The following is a 22,094-nucleotide window of genomic DNA, read 5'->3' as shown; positions in this document are numbered from 1 at the left end:
CATTGCATATGCTACCACTTAGGATTAAACACTTTGGATAGCCTACTGGGTTTTGTCAAAGAACAGAGTCTCTATGTTGGGGATACAACCCAGACTACATCCGACTTCACTGACGGTGATAGGGAGTTGCTTGCCCTGTTTGAGGATTGTAATGGTATCACCAAATCTCGGTGCCTTTCAATTCACCCACTTATGTCTGTGGCATCGCTTGTCCATTGGAGAATCATCAGTAACCTATTGCAGCTTCTCTTGCGTGCTGAACAAAGAAATGTCATATCCACCATGCAGGAGCTAACCTCTTCTGGGGATAGTATAACTCCAGTGATTCTTTTGGATATGTTTAGCCAGGTTGGGTTGCGCTTTGGGGATACCATTTTCACCTAGACATTCTCTTATCCAGAACTTCGCTCAGCGATTTTGGTGTCTTGGAGGCCATGTATGGAGAACGTGAATTTCAGTTGGATGTAGCAATTGCCAATTATGTCTTTCCTGATCATTGGGTGTGTTTCCGAGAGCAAGCAAACGACCCACGGATCAATCTCACCTTCGGCATTCATCCGCATGTCACAAGCATGGAATATTCAACAGTGCGATTGTACGAACTTCTGCGTGAGCCAGGTTGTGTAGGACTAGGAGAGGTTGGGTTGAATTTTACCACATATTGCCGTTGCAACTCTAGATGTCGCAGTTCAAAAGCCTGTAAGAGGGAAAAAATAGCTCACCAGCGGGCATTTCTAAGGAAGGTTCTACCTATAGCTAAGGAGATGGATCTCACATTAGTAGTTCATTGCCGGGACCCCAACACCGGATGTGCCGCAAGAGAATTTGCACTTAACTGACCTAAGGATCCATAGACACTGTCACAGGACGAAAAACCATCTTTAAGCAAGTCCTTAAAGGTGGCTGAAAGGTGATTTAAAGGAGCTTAAAGGCTATACAACCTTTAAGCCACCTTTAAGTCACCTTTAAGCAAGTGCTTATAGGTCCTTAATGTCCAAACTTCTTTAAGCCACCTTTAAGCATCTTTAAGTGGCATTTACGCTCTCTTTACACTGCCTTTACACTGTCTTTAAGTGGCCTTTAAGTCAATATTGATCAAGCTGAACAATAAAAACATATATTAAATGCAAAAGCTCTTTTATAGAGATGGGAGGGGGTCATCCGAGTGATAATATAATTTCCAAGGAAGGGGGGGGGGATGTTCCATGCGGTTTTAATCGTCGCTCCATTAAACACAGATCGCTATCATCAGCACCGCTCCGATGGACTCAGATTGCCGTTATAAAATTCTTTATAATTTTTGGGGGGTTTCAAAATTATTGTAGGGATGAGCGCAGTCTCTGTATCTTAATATGTGCATAAAATTAAAGTATGTTTGTTTCCTATTATAAATTAATCGGTGAAAAAAATATCTCTCTCTCTATCTCTCTCTCTCTCTCTCTCTCTCTCTCTCTGTTCATCCGGTTACTAAACAAAATAAAGAAAATGAACCAAAAATGCATGATTTAATTTGTTAATCGGTTTAAGTTTTGTATTTTTTTTTTCAATTTTCATTATTTCTAACTCTAGATCTGCTAGATACATGTTAAAGATGAAAAAACTCTCAACTGCCTTTGTTATATCGGGCAGGATATTACTGCTTTGTTTGTCTAGACATAGTTTTGTTCGTTTGTGTAAATCTAATTAGAGTCTATTGTTTGTCCAACTTAAGAAAACCCCTGGAACTAACACAGAATATACAAGATATACACAACAGTTGTGTCGTGTGCCCAGGTGCATGTTTGTGTATTAATATCTAATCAAAGTCTATTGTTTGTCCAACTTAAGAAAACCCCTGGAACTAACACAGAATATACAAGATATACACAACAGGTGAGTCGTGTGCCCAGGTGCACGTCAGGGTTTCTAAAGGCGTTGAATCTTAGTATGTACGAGTATACGATAAGTCTAATGAATAAAAGTTAATTTACATTTGTAATTTATTTTCAAAGTATTATTTCCTAGCTCTGGGTTTCAAAGATGTTACGTCTACAAATTAACGATACATGTATGTAAGAGTAAAATCTTGAGGCTTATTAATTAATGTACCGGTGATCATAAATAGGGGTTGATTATTTAAATATATGTATAAGGGTAAATATGTCAAATATACTGTATGTACAAGTCATTTGCAATTGCCACATGCAGTAAATACGTCACCGGTAATTGGTAATTTTGTTTGTTATAGAATTGATAGTTTATAAATCATGTACATACAATTACATGTAAATATTTAAACATATTGGAACGGCGCCGCGATCATGAAAACCGGGAAATTGCGGGAAATTGAACAAATACCCTAAAAGTATCAATGCATTTAATAAAAGAAATGATTTCATTTTCTTTCTTACATTTTTATAGCTATAAATAAGATGAACGTATATCTACTCGGTTTAAATTTATTAACTACATATAAGAAAGCCTACTACAGTGAACCTAACGGTTTCCATTTAGGTATAATATATTTTTGTTCACTGAAGACCAAGTTCCGTATTTCATTCTAAATACATGCATGCATGAAATTTATAAATTAGATATAATTGATTGTTACAAACTGAATGGTTTGTCAAAATCTTTTCAAGTAAACACATTCAATACAGTGATTCAATATCCACTGATATATAGGATATAAAAACGCACATTATATGTAAGTTGCCGTGGCGCAGAGGATGTGTTGTGATGCTAGTAAACTAAGGGTCCCGGGTTCAATTCTCGCTGTGGCCAGTTTTTTTTAATGTGCTTTTTTTTTCATTTTTCTTTCTAGAACAAAAACCGTTTTAATACCTTTTCTTTCATAAAGTTAATACATTTTGTTGGAAATTAAGCACAATATTGAATTAAATTTTTTTTAATGGCTTAAAGGTAGCTTAAAGGTAGGTTAAAGGTGGCTTAAAGGTGGCTTAAAGAAGTTTGGACATTAAGGACCTATAAGTTGTCCTTAAAGGTGGCTTAAAGGTGACTTAAAGATAGTCTTTAAGCTGCCTTTAAGCCATCTTTACGCTTTCTTTAAGCCACCTTTAAGCAATACATATAGCTTAAAGGTAGCTTAAAGGTGGCTTAAAGATCGTCTTTAAGCTACCTTTAAACACCTTTAAGCTATCTTTAAGGAGGACTTAAAGATGGCCATTCATCCTGTGTGTTTCACTGGGAATGCAAGAGAAGCCATGACCAGGATGCACAGATTACCTAATGTCAAATTTGGGTTTACCTCTAACCTCTTAAGACTTTCTGGGGCAGCTGATGTCCTTTGTGCTATTCCTATGTCTAATGTACTCTTGGAGTCGGATGCTCCATACTTGTCTCCAACCTCTCGTGTGAACATTAACACACCATGGGCCCTCTTACCAATTGCAAAAAAAATTGCCGAGCTAAAGGGAGTCGCGTTGTCTGGTGTTCTGGCGCAGACTCTTCTTAATTTGAAGTGCCTGTATCGCATTTAGGTAGTAATATGTTATATTTTGTTAATTCTTTGTGATACGGTAAATAACCGCATTATTCGTCTATATTTCAGTTCTGGGATGGGACTTATCTTATGGAAAAGGGAGGAATGTAGTACGGACTGAATGTTATTATGTAGCCTGTACTGATCCCCTGTATGTTTTCCGTGTTGTGCCCCTTATGCGTATGTGTGTGAGTGACGTCATCAATTTCTGTGCAGAAGACGAAGACTCCATTCCTGTGTGTAAGCACTAAAACTACTTTCTTGTACTTTGACCTGCTGTGTGCGGTCTTGGGCTGCTGTGTGCGCCTCACCTTGTCGGAGACTCGCTGCTGTGTGCGCCTGTCGACGTATCATTGTTTTGTGTACTTTGTTTATGTATTTTGGATAATAAATGTCATTACAACAATATAATAATAGCTATTGAAAAAATTCCTATAGATGTGAAAAAGAAAATTGTACCTCAATATGCTCAATTCTACAAATTCAAAGCATTCAAAAATGTTATTTGTCTTCCCCATTAAAATACAACGACTGTTGTTAACCTGACGTAAACTCGTGTGACTTTTATAACCTTACTTACACTTGATCAATGAATACAATGGAGTGACATGTTAAAGAGCAATAAAAATCAATGTATTGATAGGTATGCTACTCTATTTAAGACCCGCCCATTATTTTTATCTTTATTCAAAAATAACAAATGGCTACACACCAGGATAATTTTCTGCTGTAATATTATCTAAGGATTAGCGAAAACGCCTTTATCCCCTTAACAGAAATGTGTCAGAACTATGAACACTGTTTTCACTGTGTCGTTTTTATTTACTCATGTCTGAAAAATTATCAAAATTGATGCAGATTATTGTATAAAGAGGGGTTCCCAGAGAGTAGTTACAGCATATCATCCTTTGAATTTGGTTGTGCAAGTATTTAACCTTTAGCTAGACATTTCTAACAGCTGTCTAATGATCACCCAAAATTTCAGCGCCAATCGTAGAATTATAAGCAAGATACAGAGCTCACAATTCTGCTCGGTTTAACTCATATTTTGTTCATACATTTAACTTAAGATTTTTGACTTGGTATTTCCTAATCAACACTTAAAAGAAAACAGACAAAAATGGTCTCATACTAGTATCTGTGTTCAAACAGAGATTTGTGAGCAAAGCCCTGTGTCTTGCTTATAATTGGAAGCTTAACACTCAAATATGGTTAGTACTTAGTAAATAGAAATTGTAAACAATTAAACATAAGAAACATGCACCATGACAAATAAAGAGTACAATTTATTTTTCAAAATGACACACACACACACACACACACACACACATACTTGCATTATGCCGAAACTCACTACATCAGACTTTACACCTGAAATTCACTACACTATGTTCTAGTTGTGCTATTCAATATATATTAATATTTTTAAGTAATATAAGACATCTTTTTACTATTCTGCTATTTGAAATAGGCAAAATCTCTTTGTAAAAGTTTATGATTTTATACCTGATAGTCACTACATGAGGTCACATGACTCATTGTGAATACACACCAGAAACTCACTACAGTGTGTATTTCTTCCTAATTTACCCCAAAGTCAATACATCTAGCTAGTCATGTGATCGATTGAAGATTCAAAGGAAATTTACCACATAAACCATTTATTACTGAACACACAGAGAGAGAGAGAGAGAGAGAGAGAGAGAGAGAGAGAGAGAGAGAGAGAGAGAGAGAGAGAGAGATCTAATATTTTCAGCAAGCTGCAAGACGAATTATTCTAATACTAATTCTAATACTCAGGCTAATCTAATCAATTCATTATGGTATACTCAAGATGCATATATTGTCAAATTTGTGGAGAACAATATATACTAAGTGAATTCTGGATAAATAAGATAAGACTCCATTTCACACTTTTCTCCACATATGCACGTTTTCTATTTAAACTACATTATATTTAGCACCAGACCCTACTTCGATACAAAGAATCTTATGTTAATTACATATATAATTCAATTATGTAAATTCATTCAACATTTTATGTTATAAGTATTGTAATTTGAAACATATACGATACAGTAATATTTCTTGTCAAAGGACATGCACAGTCTAGTACCATTGCAACTTGTATGCTTTTATTAACTGTTTTGCCTATAAAAGACACTTTACACTATCACTGTATGACTTAAATAATTAGGATTTCTTGCTAATTTTTACGCACCCTATCAAGACTTAATTTATAAGAAAATCTAATTGAATTGAAAAGTCTTCATGTGTGTTTCATTTCTTTAAAAACATATACTGTTTAAATTAAATAAATTCCTATTTGCCACTTGCTTTGTAAAATCTAGACCTGTGGACTTTGAACACTTCTTCAAACAAAACATAAATCAACTGCAGAATCTTAATTATAATTCATTTTATTTTAGGATCAAACAACTTTAAGCTAAAATTTAAAAGTACATAATTTCATAGTTATTCATGATATATGGAATTTTGTTTATGAATTCAAATAATTTCAATCAATTATTGACATTATCATGCATGATGCGTGCCCTTCTTTACATTTCTGATCATATTTTATCAATTAAAATATCAAATAATGTCTACCCATTTCTGCCATTTCAAAATGTTTCATGGAATAGTTAGTAGAATAACAGACAAAAAAATAAATGTACATTTGTATAAGCCAATAAGCATTTGTCACAAATGCATGCACCCTATATTAAATTTAGATACTGGCATAATGTTATTAACAAATTGATAATACAGAACAAACAGTATGCATTCGAACTTCATTACGGTAACATAATTATAACACATAGAAATTTAACGTTGCGACCACCTGGAATTTCATTTTCTGCAACTTCTCAGACGAGAGGTATTATGTTTTTGACAGCAAACTTCACATTGCGCCAAGTGAAGCCTGATAATGCCTTTTCCTTCCTAATGGCGTTTAAACAGTCAAGCTGACCAGGAGTTTTCCCTGGTTTGATAAAGTTGTTAAACTGTCGCTCCAAGGATGCCTTTCTACAGCAGTCTATGTGTGACGTTGAACACTGGCTGTGAAAAAAAATAAGATTTTATTATTTAAAAATTGCTGTATCTTTATCATATTTTTGTCATTAAGGTTATTTGTTCTTCAGCCCAAATGTATAGTCTTTATTCAAAAATTGGTATCCTTCCTTTGAATGTTTAAACTGTATGAAATATAGTAAAAAGATATTCATTCATTCATTGTATCCAAGAATTTAAACAAGAGGCCCAGGGGCCACATCGCTCACCTGAGCAACAATTGCCTTAATTCTGATCAAATTAGCATAACAGTATCAAAATATCTTGACAACTAAGTACAGTAAAAACTTGAAAATCTGCCAATTTTTATCCACCTCTTTATTTTTGGTAAATACCAAGCCCCTTTTGTTGTTGTACTTGTAAGAAGATTTTTCTTTATTCCTAAATAGCCCCCCCCCCCCCCCATTTTGTGGCACCACTTTTCGTTATGGAATCAGGGTTTCATCAGACTTAAATCTGCATAACCTGTGCTTTCACACTAAGTACTGAGTTTAGGACCGAAAACTTTCCCAGAATATTTTTAAAGATTTTCTCTATATATTCCTATGTAAAAATCCAAACCGCCATCACGGCCCCGCCCTACCACTAGGGACTGTGATTTCACAAACTTGAATTTACATAGTTACCCAAGGATGCCTCTACACAAGTTTAAGCCTTTCTGGCCAAATACTTTTAATAGTCTTTAAAAAGAAGATTTTTAAAGATTTTCTCTATATATTCCTATGTAAAACTTGATCTTCCAATTGTGGCCCCACCCTACCCCCAGGGACTATGATTTGAACAAACTTGGATCTACACTACCTGAGGATGCTTCCATTTTAATTTGAGCTTTTTTGGCCTAATAGATTTGAGAAAAAGATTTTTAAAGATTTTCTCTATATATAATTTATCCCCCATTGTAGCCCCACCCTACCCCCAGGGACCATAATTTGAACAAACTTGAATCTACAATACCTAATTTATATGCAATTAAGTTACTGTCACTAATGGCAACTGGCAGGTGGTGTCCGTAAAAAGTTTTAAATTTATATAATCAAAGATAATACCTTGTCCTTGAGCCTCAGGTTTTGCATGGGGTGGGCATGATGATCTCTCTGTGCTTAGCTTTTTACTTTTATATGGAACTGCAATACAATATACAATGTTAATTACATCTCGATAAAAATTCACCTCAAGTAGCACAAAAGGTATGAAATTACACCGTATACACTATTTACTATTAACTAGAAAATGTAGTTAACTATGCTCTAAAACGACCATAACTTTTAACCTTACAGGACATCTTTGTACCGGTGACCTAGCCAACAAGCAATTACTGTGCATGTACATTATGTAATGTGTTGAATTAATAAAACCTCAGGTTATGAAACTTACAGTGTAGTGTTTTATCCTAGATACATTATAAAAAAAAATTGGGAATAAAATACAAGTATGAGGTCAGAATGTCCAGTGTACCGGATTGCACAGTTGGCAGGTTGAACAGTGCACACCCTACTTATATTTGAAACATTTGTTGCAATACCTTCTACTTTAATAGGCTACCTAACTCTGGAATATTAAAAAAGATCTGGATCTAATCAACTGAATGAAAAGTACATGTACCTTCCATAGGGGATGCAGTGTTGGAATCATCATCAACTTCTTTTTCACTCTCTGTTTCAGTATCAATAGTTTCTATATTGAAGAAAAAGACACATCAATAAACAGCATTGAAAATTCTTGGGGAATAGACAGAAAATAAAAACATGATTTATAAACACACCTTTGTCAGCGAAATCAATTTCATCAAAGTCTGCTTTTTAAATGTGCATGATTAATGTATATTGAAAAGAAAACTCACTACGTGTGTGAAGATAATGTATATTGGCAAGGAAACTCACTACATGTGTGTGGTAGTTATTAAGGAATAAGGAATCATTCTTTCAGTACATGTATTATGGGGTGATAATTTTGGTCGGGGCATGATCAAATCCAATGAAGCTCGAGGGTTTTATGATGGATTTGACAATTTCCAGCAGTTGTACAATTAAATATTTGAATATAAATAAGCAAACCCTGCTTGCGCCCAAATCATACGTTATTTGAATTTAATGGACTGTATAGTACAAAATCAATTGTGTTATCATATGTTATCACAAGCAAAAACACTGAAAAAGTTAATTTAAATGAATATGGACAAGGAAATTTACTACATGTGTGTGGAAATGTATATTGGCAAGGAAACTCACTACATGTGTGTGGTAATTTAAATGAATATGGACAAGGAAACTCACTACATGTGTGTGGTAATTTAAATGAATATGGACAAGGAAACTCACTACATGTGTGTGGTAATTAAAATGAATATGGACAATGAAACTCACTACATGTGTAGTAAATGTACACTGGCGAAGAAATTCACTCATATGTGTGGGAAATGCATTCAAAATGGAAAGGAAATTCACCACATGTGCAGGAAATGTGTACCAGTATTTGTTATGACATATGTTACACATAAATATTAAATACATTTTAATACATGTACATGTATCAAATCAAAATGAACACTAGAAACATTAAGTAAAAGTAACCTTCATTGTTCTCCTCACTGTCCTGGTTGACATCAAATGGGTTATCATCAAATGGATTATCATCAGGTGAATCTTAAAGAGAACAATAGTTGTAACAATTTATTATTAAATTATATAGTATTTATTACTGTGCAGTTCTGAACTACATGTACTCTCGCACAGTAAACTCAATATTATACAGGTTAAAAATTAATTGATTCACTGATTATACTAATTCTTGTTGCAAAAAACAATATGAAATGTTAAACCATGTGCATTTTTTTTTTTGAAATCCTTTTGACATTTAAATCACATTAACACATCAACAATTATTAAAATTGTCACATACTTGTCGCCAAGGTAGGTTGGCTTCCCCATAATCATATCTTAACTCTTCTCCAGCTTTAATATCTCTATTTGCAAAGAGGCAGAGCCTTGGATAATTCTCGGTAACCAAAAGGCGCATAACACAGTTATTCAACGGACTTCCGACTTCCTCGTCCTTTATATACTTCCCCTTTCTTTCAGTGTTAGTTGCATCAATGCTACAAACAAAAAAAGCAATTTTATAGATTTTTGCAGGGTTGCACCCGGTATTTAATGAAAATGAATTTACACATATATGTGTGAAAGTGGGACTGGTTTGATCATCGGTGGCTATATATAGCTCAGTTGGTAGAGTACATATCTAGTGATTCTGGATGCCCTGGTTCAAATCTCTGTTTGGCCGTCATTATATTTCCAATCCTGTTACGTATGCATGGTGTTATTTTAGTCATCAAGCAAAGATGTCAGAATGATTTATTCACTGAATTATAGTGTAATCATGGTAATAGAAAATACCTAATCATTGTATAAAACTTTTTATCTCATGCTCACTTTACTTTCCTTTATAAAGTGCAAATAGTTATACAGGATATCATTTTCATCTCCATATTTAGTTGAAATGTACGTAACAATGGTTTTTTGCCAATTCTCAGAACTCATAACCTGCCGCAAACACTGCAATTTCTAAAAACAAATTGCCAGGGTGGTGAGAATATTCAAACACAATTTTTTTGGATTAAATTCTAATTAATTTTCGGTCATCAAAATCTGACCTAAATTGTACAATTCCCAGCATCTAGTAAACTGTATATGGATATCAATTTCACATTCTCATAAGAACCAGAAAAAGTTGTATTACAAAAAATCTAAAATAGGTAAATAAAACAATTGTATCTCTCTCTCTCTCTCTCTCTCTCTCTCTCTCTCTCTCTCTCTCTCTCATAACAATCACAATAAATATATTATATTTGCTTACCACTTCAGACCATTCCACTTAAAGTAAAACATATAACTAGTATGTTTTATTTTGCGCTTCTTTTCTCTTTCTTCTGCTTCCTTGGGCACAATTCTCTCTCCAACATATTCTACCAAAAAGCTTCCTTTTAGAAAATTTTGAGTTGCAAAAACCCCATATCCTTAAAATAAGAAAAAAAATATTGGTGAATATTTTGCATTACATGATTGTACAGTGTGTTCACAAATCATGTACAAAACCTAATTTATTTATAAATGCCTTTTATTATGGAATTATTTGTATAATTGTGATTATCAAATGCATTTAAGGGGCTTAAATTGTTCCAGAAACTAATGAAATTTTTCATTTAAGGATCTGCATAATCAAGGGAAACAAATGTGTGAAACTGAGTAGATTGGTACATAAAAACAAAGAAATGATACTATTTTCTATTACACTTGACTCTGACCCGTGCATGCACGGTTTGACATATTGCATATGATATCGGACATTCACGAAATAGATACATCGACACACCATATTTACATAACCAAGCTTTAAGCCTACAATAATGCTATTAATTTCACTACACTCTGCTTAGTTAGAATAATCTAACTGTGTCTCGGGACAGGCCTTCACCACAGTTGAAATGCCTCTCATATACCCGTAATGTAGCAAAAAATTGCAGAATCGCTTCGAAACGGTTTTGGAGAAAATTATTGAAGCTGCATTGTGATTAACAGTCAAATTATTCATAACAAACCATTTTGAGGCTGTAAATACCTTTCTTCTAAAAATTTAATTCATATTAATGAAGAATTCAACACTTTTTTACCAATGTTTTTTACTCACTTCGAATTTACACAACATGTTGACATTCAAACTCTCAGGATATAGCAAATTTTCAATGAAAATATAAACATATGTGTATTATCGTTTCTGAGTTTATCCATGCAAGTGTGATATTGTGGAAACATAAACTAAAGAGCCTCCCGTGATTTAGCGTGAATGGAATGCACATGCGCAAGATTGTAGAATAAAAAAAATCCAGATGATTCCGTATTTTTATAAGGAATTTTCGTTGATTATTAATAAGCAAAGCTTGATTGAGAAAAAATAAAAACAAACTGGTAATCTTCAAATACCAATGATGTTTAAAAAATAAAGAACAAAAGACAGTTCTCTTCTGATTTCTCGATATTAAAGCCCAAAAATTCAAGTCTTTTATTTTAATGTATAGTAGTAATAGATGTGTATCAACTCACCATTATTCTTCTGTTGATCAATTCAACTTTTAATGCATCACAGTCCAGTCCAGAACGACACATAAATTCTGCCTCTCTTTTAGGGCTTATTCGTTGTTTCTAGCACATAAATAAATTACTCATAAGAAAAAAGTTTTATTTCAAAATATGCAAAATTTGTCTTTTAAACTATCACATTGATTTTAAAATCAAATTATCTTAAGGCCTTCCATTTTGGTTTGCAAACTCCTTTTCAACTATTTCAAGATCAAAATAAAAACTTTATTAATATTACTTATATAATGCACATGGTCATAATCACGTGTCCGAATGGACAAAAAGGAAAAAAAGTTAATGTAGAGCCCTGACACCGTGCACACATAAAAAAGATATATTACATACATAAATTAGAATGCTAATTTTACACAAACAGTCCCTGAAACATTCTACGTAAGCACACGCTGAACAGAATCTGGTGAACGCTAATGAAAGGTGAACGATGAGCGAAGGCAGAGTGCACATGAAGCGCTGAACGATGAACGGTGAACGATATGTGAACGCAAGATGAACAATTTTTTCGGAGTGTCTCGATGGTTATCCTTACATTGTATTTTGACGGAAATCAGGAAAAACATGCTAATAAACTACACGTACAGTGCTGCTATCTTGAAAGTTGACAAAACAGTCCTATCCTATCGACTATCCTGCAAATAATATCTATCCTGTATTATCTTTAAAATTATACCATACCATTTATGCATGTTTAGGAATAACAGTTAAATAAAACCAAATTTAAGACCATAATATGAATTTTATCAACAGATAATCGAGTAATGTAATGATAAAAATGTCTAAATAATACATAAAACCATTGTTAATCTATAAATTAACACGCATTTATGTTTACTATCTTAAGTTGATCTGTTCAGTAAGACAGTTTATTGTCGAACATGGATATGTTTGTGATTTGGAATCGAAGGAATTATTATTTGAATCGTGAAAAATACACAAATACAATGTCTGTTTCTTATATTTATATATATATATATATGTGTCGAATCGTTAGTTGATTGAATTCTTCTGTTTTTAAACGACTGGACTGACTATCTTAAAATGAATCATTAAATATTATTTGTGTATCAATTTATCGCTGTATTGTGTAACATAAAATTTTCACAGTAACTGCATACTTAAGCCATTTTCGGATCAACAAAAAAAATGCCTGTTTAGGAGAGTGATAAAAAACAACAACAGCAAAAAACAGACCTGCTCAAGAATGTGTACTTTAAATTCCACGGATTAAATTCTAATTAAAATGATGCTTTATGTGTAATATTAGTTTCCTTTCACCTTAACGCAAGGTTTTTTTCCTCATTTTGCTGAGATCGATTCTTTCATTTTTGAAGTTCCGAATGAAAATGAATGAAAACGGACTGAATTCGAACGATAAGTGAACGGTGAACGATAAGTGAACAAAGGTGAACGCACAATGAGCGCTTTCTGAACGGTGTGCACAAAAGGAGCGGAGTGAAGAGTGCAAGTGAACGCACTGTGAATGCACGGTGAGCGCATGGTGAATGCACGAAAAAATGGGAAAGTAGATGGTTTAAGGGACTGTAATACTTAATACTGTCGCATCGTTTTTTTTTTCATTATCATAAATTTGATAAAACCATTGATTAATTCACTTTTCTGTTGTGATAATTTCACTTACAAACAAAACGGACCGAGCAACTGATTTTGTTCAAATTGCTGATAAAACAATTTGAGCATATATTGTGACTGTATGACAATTATAGAAAACTTCAATATGTCACACTAAGCAAAAACAAGAATAAACATCTAAATATGAGAATTTGAGATATCACCGGTAAAATATGTTTACTTAAAGAATGAGAGATATGCACACCCAAATAACTTTAACATATCAATGGTATTCGATACACATGTACTGTTGTTTGAAATATACCTTAAAAGTTCAACTGTATGTACAATGTTAAAAATTTCACTTACTGCAATTTTCCCCCTTGAATAAGCTGCCATCTTTTTAGTTATCTGCTTTATAACTTACATAATCTAGAAAAAAGAAGAAGAAGAAGTTGTACATGAATGCCAATACAAATTAAAATGTAAGTTATATGAGATGCCATACTTCATTAATGTGAGTTATGAGATATTATACTAAATGTATATAAGGTGGATAATTATTAACTTTTCACCTTAATTATTATTATCATTATCACCTCATGATGACTATTGATTTATCACATGAAATCCAATTCAGTGAAAATCACTATACATGTACATGATGTGTGTGGAAATGTATGTGGACAAGGAAACTCACTACATGTGTGTGGTAATTTAAATGAATATGGACAAGGAGACTCACTACATGTGTGTGGAAAGGTATATTTGCAATGAAACTCACTACATGTGTGTGGTAATTTAAATGAATATGGACATGCAAGGAGACTCACTACATGTGTGTAGGATTGTACAGGTAACTCTCGATAGCTGGAAGTCCATGGGTCCAAGGAAAAACTTTGAAGTTTCAAGAGTTCGAGTTTTCAAGAGTTCGGAATTTTCTGGGTTGACCAATGGGTTTTTAAATTAGTCTTACCGGATGTTATGATTAAGCCATTTAATTAGTGCTAACCTTACGCTCATGCTTAAACAACGTTTTCTTTTCAGTAAAATATACAGAACTGGATGTTTTTAAAACTAAATTCAAACAACTATTGAATAAATTGAATTCATAATATAATTATTTATTTTATGCATCATATTAAGACCAAATTGCTCAGTACTACTGGAGTGCGAGATGATTAACATGTCATAAATGTGATAACTAAGTATCACCCATTGTTCCCACCGTAAGGGTCCTTCACCAGCTGTAAGAACTTGTTCAGCAATATAAACATTACAATGACAATGATGCTGATAAGCATACTTTTAACAGTTTTATAATTCTAAAATTTGACCATGGCTCAATATTATCATTTCATCTCAATTAATTTCTCATTTTCATTGCGTCTCCAAATTATCGTAAAACGGTTGTGATAATTATAGATTAGGTATTGGTATAGTCAGTCATCAAACAATTATCACCTTGCAGGACAAGTGCCGCCTGAACAAACAACTCGTGACACAAGTCCCGCGTCTAAGGTGTATTTAGGTATAGCGCTTGGAGATACACGGAGACTTTGAGGTATCGAGAGTAAGAAACTATAGATTATGAACGGGACTGCAGTTTGACTTAGAGAGATCAAGCTAGGGTTTTCGAGAGATCAAGAGTTTGAGAAATCAATAGTAAATTTGCTTAGTTAAATAGGGGAAAAAATCGGGACCCTAGACTCACTTCCAGCGATCAAGAACTTCGATCCAATCAAAGTTCGAGCCATTGAGAGTTACCTGTATATTGGCAATGAAACTCACTACATGTGTGTGGTAATTTAAATGAATATGGACAAGGAAACTCACTACATGTGTGTGGTAATTTAAATGAATATAGACAAGGAAACTCACTACATGTGTGTGGTAATTTAAATGAATATGGACAAGGAAACTCACTACATGTGTGTGGTAATTTAAATGAATATGGACAAGGAAACTCACTACATGTGTGTGGTAATTTAAATGAATATGGACAAGAAACATGTGTGTAGGAATGTACATTAATTGACAATGAAACTCACTACATCTGTGAGGTGAATTTATACTGGTGTAATTGGGAAACTTGCTATATGTGTCTAGGAAATATATATTATATTGGCAAGAAAATTGACACTACATGTGCATATGAAATACATAAAATTGTTGGCAATGCAACCAACCATGGTAAATGTTGGTTGCAAGAAAACTCATATTACACAAGGTGGGTTGATTCACATGTATAAAATAATGTTAATGTTATTCAATTGAAACTTACTGCACAAGATTGGTAAAGAGGCAACACACAGACCATGAATATCAGGCATTATTACATGATTGTCCACTAATGCGCCAAAAGTATGTCAATTTTTTGTTTTTCCCTATATATTTCATCGAAAACAAGACTTTTTTTTAAAAGGTTTTCAGGTCAGATTATTGGTCAGATTTTGAAGAAGTTGATATTGATTTCCAGCATAGTAGATTCAATTTCCACTTGTTGTCGTACATTAGTTTTTGACAACTCATTTGTAAAATTTGAATATTTCAAACACAACACTGAGATAGTTTTTAAGAGCTCTACTATATATTTTTTGCAATGTATGAGCCGAAAAATCTTACTTTGAACTGTTTATATTAAATTTCAGTAATAGAAGGTTGGAAAAATATTCAAATAAGATGCAAAAAGAGCTAGAAAAATTCTTAATGTGTCAATCCAAGTCTTTTCAATGTACATGGTCAAAGGGTTTCATTTTAACAATTCTAAAAAAAAAAAATTTCAATTAATATATGGTGAAAAGAAAAAAAAAATTGACCTACTTTTGGCACCTGAGTGTACATACATGTATATGTCCCTGATTTCCTGAACTCAAGTATAATTTAAGCTGGTCGATTGGGGAAGGGGGGGGGGTGCATAAAAAAAACCCCATTAGAAAACCTCTTTATTTTTAACCATATGTAATTTACATCAGCTCTAGTTTAAAAAAAAAGAAAAAGCAACCATCTGGTTCTTTTTGGGGGCAATCTCAAAATACAGGTATGTTTTTCTATAGGAATATTTAGAGAATTTTCATTTTCCGCACTTCGTAGCAGATTTAAAAAAATACTACAATAGAGATTTTCTTTGAATTGTGATTAGCAATATCATTTTGTACCTTATATGTAAAAAATACTAAATTCAACCATCTAGTTTAAGTGAGGGTCATCTCAAAATATGAACAGTTGATAAATTTTGCTATATACATGTATTTTGGGGAAATGTATTACAAATGTAGATTAATTGCTATGATGGATTCATTCAAAATGAAGCAAAATAACCCTGGAGATACCATCATTTAGTGTATACAATTTCAAAGGGTTACGATTTTTACTTTTTCTTTTTTCCTATATACTCCGGCCTACAAAGCTTCATTTTATCATAATGTTGACATATAAAGCAAGATCAATGGCAATGCTCACCTACCAAACCACAGAAAAATTGTTGAAAAAAAATTGTTTATCATGTGTTTATTGTGTTCAATTTAATAAATGTCTATATCTATATAAAAATCATAAAAGGTTGAAATACACTGTATTTTACTCGATCAGAATGCACAAAAACATGAACCATGCAAACTAAAGTCAGCCTCAACCTTAAACCAGATGAGAATTGCGCAGATTAAACAACTCATTTTAAGGTTTAATTGATTAACATTTTAGACAGAAAATTAGAAAGTAAAAATGCTCATATTCATAAATTGTCAGTCCAACCAAATTGAAATTAGACCATACAATTAGACAACTCATACATCATGCGCACACTACCGAGAGAGTTCTCCATACATGTATGTATTTGTTTTATCTCTGTAATATAAATAAAAAAGGCTCTTGTAATTTTTAAAACAACAATTTGGGTCAATACTAATATCAAATCTCCTCTTGCTTGATCTTAGATTCAGATAACCACAGACATAGTCAAAATGATGTACGTGTAGCTAGCTGGGTGTTCAAGAAATAGACAACTAGACATGAACAATTCATGAATTAATGTATTACCATGATGACTTCAATCTAATGTTTCAACATGTGCCCTATTTGCAAAACATCCTTGTTTATTCACCTGCCATTTTTTATATGCATTGTTCCATCCAGATATACCACCCCCTCCCCATCTAGAATTTGAATTTTTCCTTTAAATGTACCACCCTCAAGTCATGAGATGAGCTGCTACAATCCCCTCCCCCTGAAATAGTTTTATTTGTTTGTGTCAGAGAGGAATTTAGTGTTTTTTGTTACCAATATTCTGGGTTGGATTTCTGCAGACTGCCCCCAATAGGCATTCCTGTATCTTGCTAAAAAGTGATGTGAAACTCAGAAAGGGGCTTATTTTTAAGGCAATTTGATTCATCATCTGATAGTCTATAGAAAGATAGATTAAAGACTGGATGGTGCACCTTATTCCTTAACCACAGAAACTGTTTTTGATACCTATTTTTACTCTTTTTCTTCACTTGACTTTAACTTTTTAGCATCCGAATTATTATTAAGCTAGTCAGAAACTTCAACTTAAAAGTAAATGTCCCCTTAGGCTACCTCTTTTGTAATTTATAGTAAATCTTTAATTTTATTCATACAGTCGTTGACCAGTTCCGAATAGTTCATATGTTGAATAGCAAATAGTTATGGAAATAAAAGTTGGAGAAAAAATCATTACCTTTAATATAATACACTTATAATGCTTGTTTAAATTTTGCAGTAGTTTCATTTTTTGCGGTCATATACATGTACGTATTCAATACTACAGTCTTACATTAGTCAACCAATATTAAACTTTTGCTTTGCCAGGTCATTGCAACGTTATTATGTGCATAAAATAGTCTGTTGATGCCTTATATTTTCACATGTAACAAGATTTCTTCTATCAAGAGTTGTTTTGGTATTATTCTTACATACCCATATAAGCATGCAGGATATAAATTTTAAAAAATGCAGAAGGATGAAAAATCTTATTAAGCTGCCATTTTACAAATTCCAAAAACTCAATTTGTTTTTGTCTGTTTCAGGATTATATGAAGAAATAGATTAAAACAATTACTTCTGGAATTCATTAAATTTTCTTACTAAGTCTTAAATAAATCATATTGAACCAAAGTAATGATAAATGGAGGTGCGGCAACTGTACTCCGACAAGATATTAGAATTTAGAAACTACATGTAGTCTAAAGTATTGTTATAGTGATCTTGTTTGTTAAATCCATGCAAATTAAATTAACTGTATAGGTTAAAAGAATTGCCAATAGCTGGTTGGTATGCATCAAACCTCTTTTTCAATAGGTTCAATTGATGGTGTTTAAATAGGGCTAAAACTTTTTATCTGCATTCGATTTCCATGGAAACAGTTATGCTATTCAGAACTTATTGATTTATTCGTAAATGGTAAAATGGCTTCCAATATAAGTTTTTAGGACAAAATTCTAAATAAAGCAATATTGCATTACTATCAGCAATAATATAGCGTACATCAGCCAAAGAAAAAAAAAGATTTCAAAACAACACCCAGGAACATTTAAAGCACCGCCAAATCTATACCCTATTCAGTACTGGTCAATCTATAGAAAGAATAATCTTACCGTGACCAGGCTACGCTCAGGTCACAGTAAGAATTCGTCCCATATACTTGCAATGTAGCAGCTGCAAAGCGGATCTGCTTCGCATCGACTTTAAGTCTGTTAAAAACAATCTGCAGGGGTAAAACACAGCATTTATATTACAAACCTTTTTGAAAATGCATATGTAATTAAGTCCACAAAATATTCATTATTAATATAATGGGTCATACAAAGGCATTTTGTTAATATATCTGTGGTAGAGTCAGGTATATTGCATTCCTACTAGCTCTGGCTAGTATCTCGCTCGGTAGAGTGCTTGACTGGCGTGCCAGAGGACCCTGGTTCAAACCCCAGCAGAGGCAAAAAGTGTCTCTATTTGAATTTGCCTGCCATTTTGCACTCGAAATATCTCGGATTTTATCATTAACATGGCGACCAGTGATTTCATTGCCAAAACCGTTAATGTGGTAAAATGGGATTATAAATGAGCAACATTGTAGGTATTTGAGACCAATCAAATGAAAATATAGGCAAGATACAACCGAGATATTTCTTTTTTCATTTGCTACTAAGAATTACAGTAAAGGGCACTAATTCTATCATTTAACCGGGTTAGTTGGACATGTGTCATTTTAAGAAAAGACCATTCTATCTAGTCAATCGACGGTAATAATTATTGTTTATCATTGCATTGCATCGATTTCGTTGATCAAAATCATACTAATATGTTCCAAACATTTCTCATTTATTTAGCAAAATAATTTTATGAAAATAATACAAGAAAAAAAGACATGTTATTTAAAATGTCAATTTAAAAAAAAAAAGTGTTATAACCAAGCTATGTAGCTAAATTAGGAGATTGTGCTGGACTTGATCACGTTACATTACAAGTGCAGCTGTTAAACACATGCACATGCTGACGAAACGCAGAGAGGTTCTACACTTGTGCACACGTTCAACTTCTCCTACAAGATTGTCACTAATTATTCAAACGACTTACAGTTCCTACGTAGCTTCTTTTCCTTTTTGGGGGGCTGTAGTAATTCGTATAAAGCATGCAGGATGGAGGGGTTTGTTTTGTGACATTTTTTTTACCGGATATGTCGTAACACTATCAGGTCAAGTCGTACACAGACCAATTCGTATACAGGTCAACTCGTATACAAAGAATTGTTCTCATATGTATTACAGGCACTCAAATCAATAAACTTCAATTTTAAAAAAAAAAAAAGAGGTAAACTTCAATGAATTTGAAAATGAAGCAGAGTAAAATTGTTTAAATAATTACCTTGTTAAAGAATTTTTTTTTACTTTTGGAGAGTGTTTACAAGATTCAGTATTTATTTAGCTCTCTTGTAGGTCTTTTGTTTTTGTTTTACAAGTTTGCATTGATGTCATTAATTATGAAGATGAATATGGTGTAAAAATTGATCCCGAAAGATTTGGGGGGGGGGTATTGTTTTTATAATGATTTATTAAATTTTAAAATGAAAAAAAAAATGAGTTTCCTCATGGGGATCAAACTTCATATATATCTACATATAGGATCTTTCCTTAAACTTATTAGAACCATTTCTTTGTATCAATGTAATGAAAGATAAATAAGGGTGCAAATGATAATAATAATAATAAAAAAAAGATTTAGAGAGTTTTCTAAGTGATTTACTGCATGTATTAAATTTTAAACATTAAATTAAAAATTATTGGTTTCCTTTTGGGGGTGTAATTTCTTAATAAAAGGGTTTTCCTCAAACTAATGCTGATTATTTGTTTGTAATAATGTCATTAGGGGGAATTAGGATGTACATTCTGGTCCTGAAAGATGCATGTGGTTTCCTAAATGTTTAACTATACCTGTCAGATCTTTCAACGATAAAAAGAAAATAATGTGTTTCCTCATATGGGTCATAGTTTATGATAATAGGATTTTCAAAAAAAAAAAGATAAAAGGGGGTTTCAATTCAATACTGATTTTTAACATTAAAATGAAAAACACGATTTTTCCTTTGGGGTGCAATTTGTAAATGAGCCTTTCCCTCAAACTAATGCTGATTATTTGTTTGTAATAATGTCATTAGGGGGAATTAGGGTGTACATTCTGGTCCTGAAAGATGCATGTGGTTTCCTAAATGTTTAACTATACCTGTCAGATCTTTCAACGATAAAAAGAAAATAATGTGTTTCCTCATATGGGTCATAGTTTATGATAATAGGATTTTCAAAAAAAAAAAGATAAAAGGGGTTTTCAATTCAATACTGATTTTTAACATTAAAATGAAAAACACGGTTTTTCCTTTGGGGTGCAATTTGTAAATGAGCCTTTCCCTTAAACTAAAACTGATTATTACTTTGTATTAATGTCATTAAGGATAAATTAGGGTTTAACATTACTGATTTTTTAACGTTAAAAGGAAAAGTTTGGGTTTCCCCATGGGTGTTTATGTAAATAATAATAGGATTTTTCCTAATAATTATTCTAATAATCATTTCTTTGTTTTAATGCAAGGAAGAGTAAATTATGGTGCAAAAATTAAGCTCATGAAATTAAAGGGTTTTTATAAGTGATTTACCGTACTGATTTTTTGGGGGGCATTAAATTGAAACTTAGAGTTTTCTCATGAGGGTGTAATTTAATGAAAGAATTGATATGTGATTAATATAGAGCAACAATTTGCTAATTTTTCTTGATTGATTGAAGAGAACTTTACTAAGAAACTCCACAATTAAAGCCGTTGAACAGAAAATATTTCTTTATTTTGGATAAAATGTGTTGGGTGTAAATTTGAAAGTTAAGAAACACATTGTTTATTTCTTCATGATTAATTGTTTGTTGTGAATTCCAAAAGAGAATATAATTAAAAGATTCCCCAGTTAAGGCCTATGAAAAATTGTTGACCCCCTTGAGGAAATCCATATTTTTCTCCTCTTGATAAAAAGTATATACTGTAGAGAGTCTAAATTTGAAAAGTTCCAAGTTAATGTTAATTTTTTCTTCATTATTCTTTAATTACCCGAACTAATAACAACACATTTTCACAATTAAAACCCCTAAAATGTTTAGAAGAACATGCAGGAGGCACATAATTCTCGATTGTGCTACATGCAACTTGTTAAAGTCTAGAGGAAATTCTAACTTTTTGAGAGTTTATCAAAAAATTTAATGGTATACTAAAATTGTAATGAAATAAATGATTATCTAAAACACAAATTAAAAAAAGCACACACTAC

The 22,094-nt window shown here is 32.7% G+C and overlaps 2 protein-coding genes across 2 annotated transcripts in view; both read right to left on the bottom strand.

Moving 5' to 3' along the window:
- The window catches only part of LOC128185081 (zinc metalloproteinase nas-39-like), a 79,569-nt gene that overhangs the window by 27,886 nt on the left and 29,589 nt on the right, over positions 1-22,094 (bottom strand). The window lies entirely within an intron of this gene.
- Positions 6,161-13,695, bottom strand: LOC128185082 (N-lysine methyltransferase KMT5A-like). Its single transcript, XM_052854761.1, has 8 exons — positions 13,645-13,695; positions 11,657-11,751; positions 10,409-10,570; positions 9,455-9,650; positions 9,127-9,198; positions 8,159-8,230; positions 7,603-7,680; positions 6,161-6,544 (listed from the first exon to the last, which is right to left on the bottom strand). Exons 1-7 carry the CDS (start codon positions 13,672-13,674, stop codon positions 7,657-7,659), a joined length of 651 nt encoding a protein of 216 aa, XP_052710721.1. The 5' UTR covers positions 13,675-13,695; the 3' UTR covers positions 6,161-6,544; positions 7,603-7,656.

Source organism: Crassostrea angulata, chromosome 5 (assembly GCF_025612915.1).
Source record: "Crassostrea angulata isolate pt1a10 chromosome 5, ASM2561291v2, whole genome shotgun sequence".
Lineage (NCBI taxonomy): Eukaryota > Metazoa > Mollusca > Bivalvia > Ostreida > Ostreidae > Magallana > Magallana angulata.
Note: the sequence above shows the minus strand (reverse complement) of the source record. Positions and strands in the feature narration are given on the sequence as shown.

Excerpts from the sequence above, each read along its gene's own strand:
- LOC128185082 (XM_052854761.1), bottom strand. The coding sequence starts at position 13,674 with ATGGCAGCTTATTCAAGGGGGAAAATTGCA. Across the intron at positions 10,571-11,656 it reads GAATTGATCAACAGAAGAAT|AGGATATGGGGTTTTTGCAA; the intron begins AATGGTGAGTTG and ends TTTCTTATTTTA. Across the intron at positions 7,681-8,158 it reads CACTGCATCCCCTATGGAAG|TTCCATATAAAAGTAAAAAG; the intron begins GTACATGTACTT and ends ATTGTATTGCAG.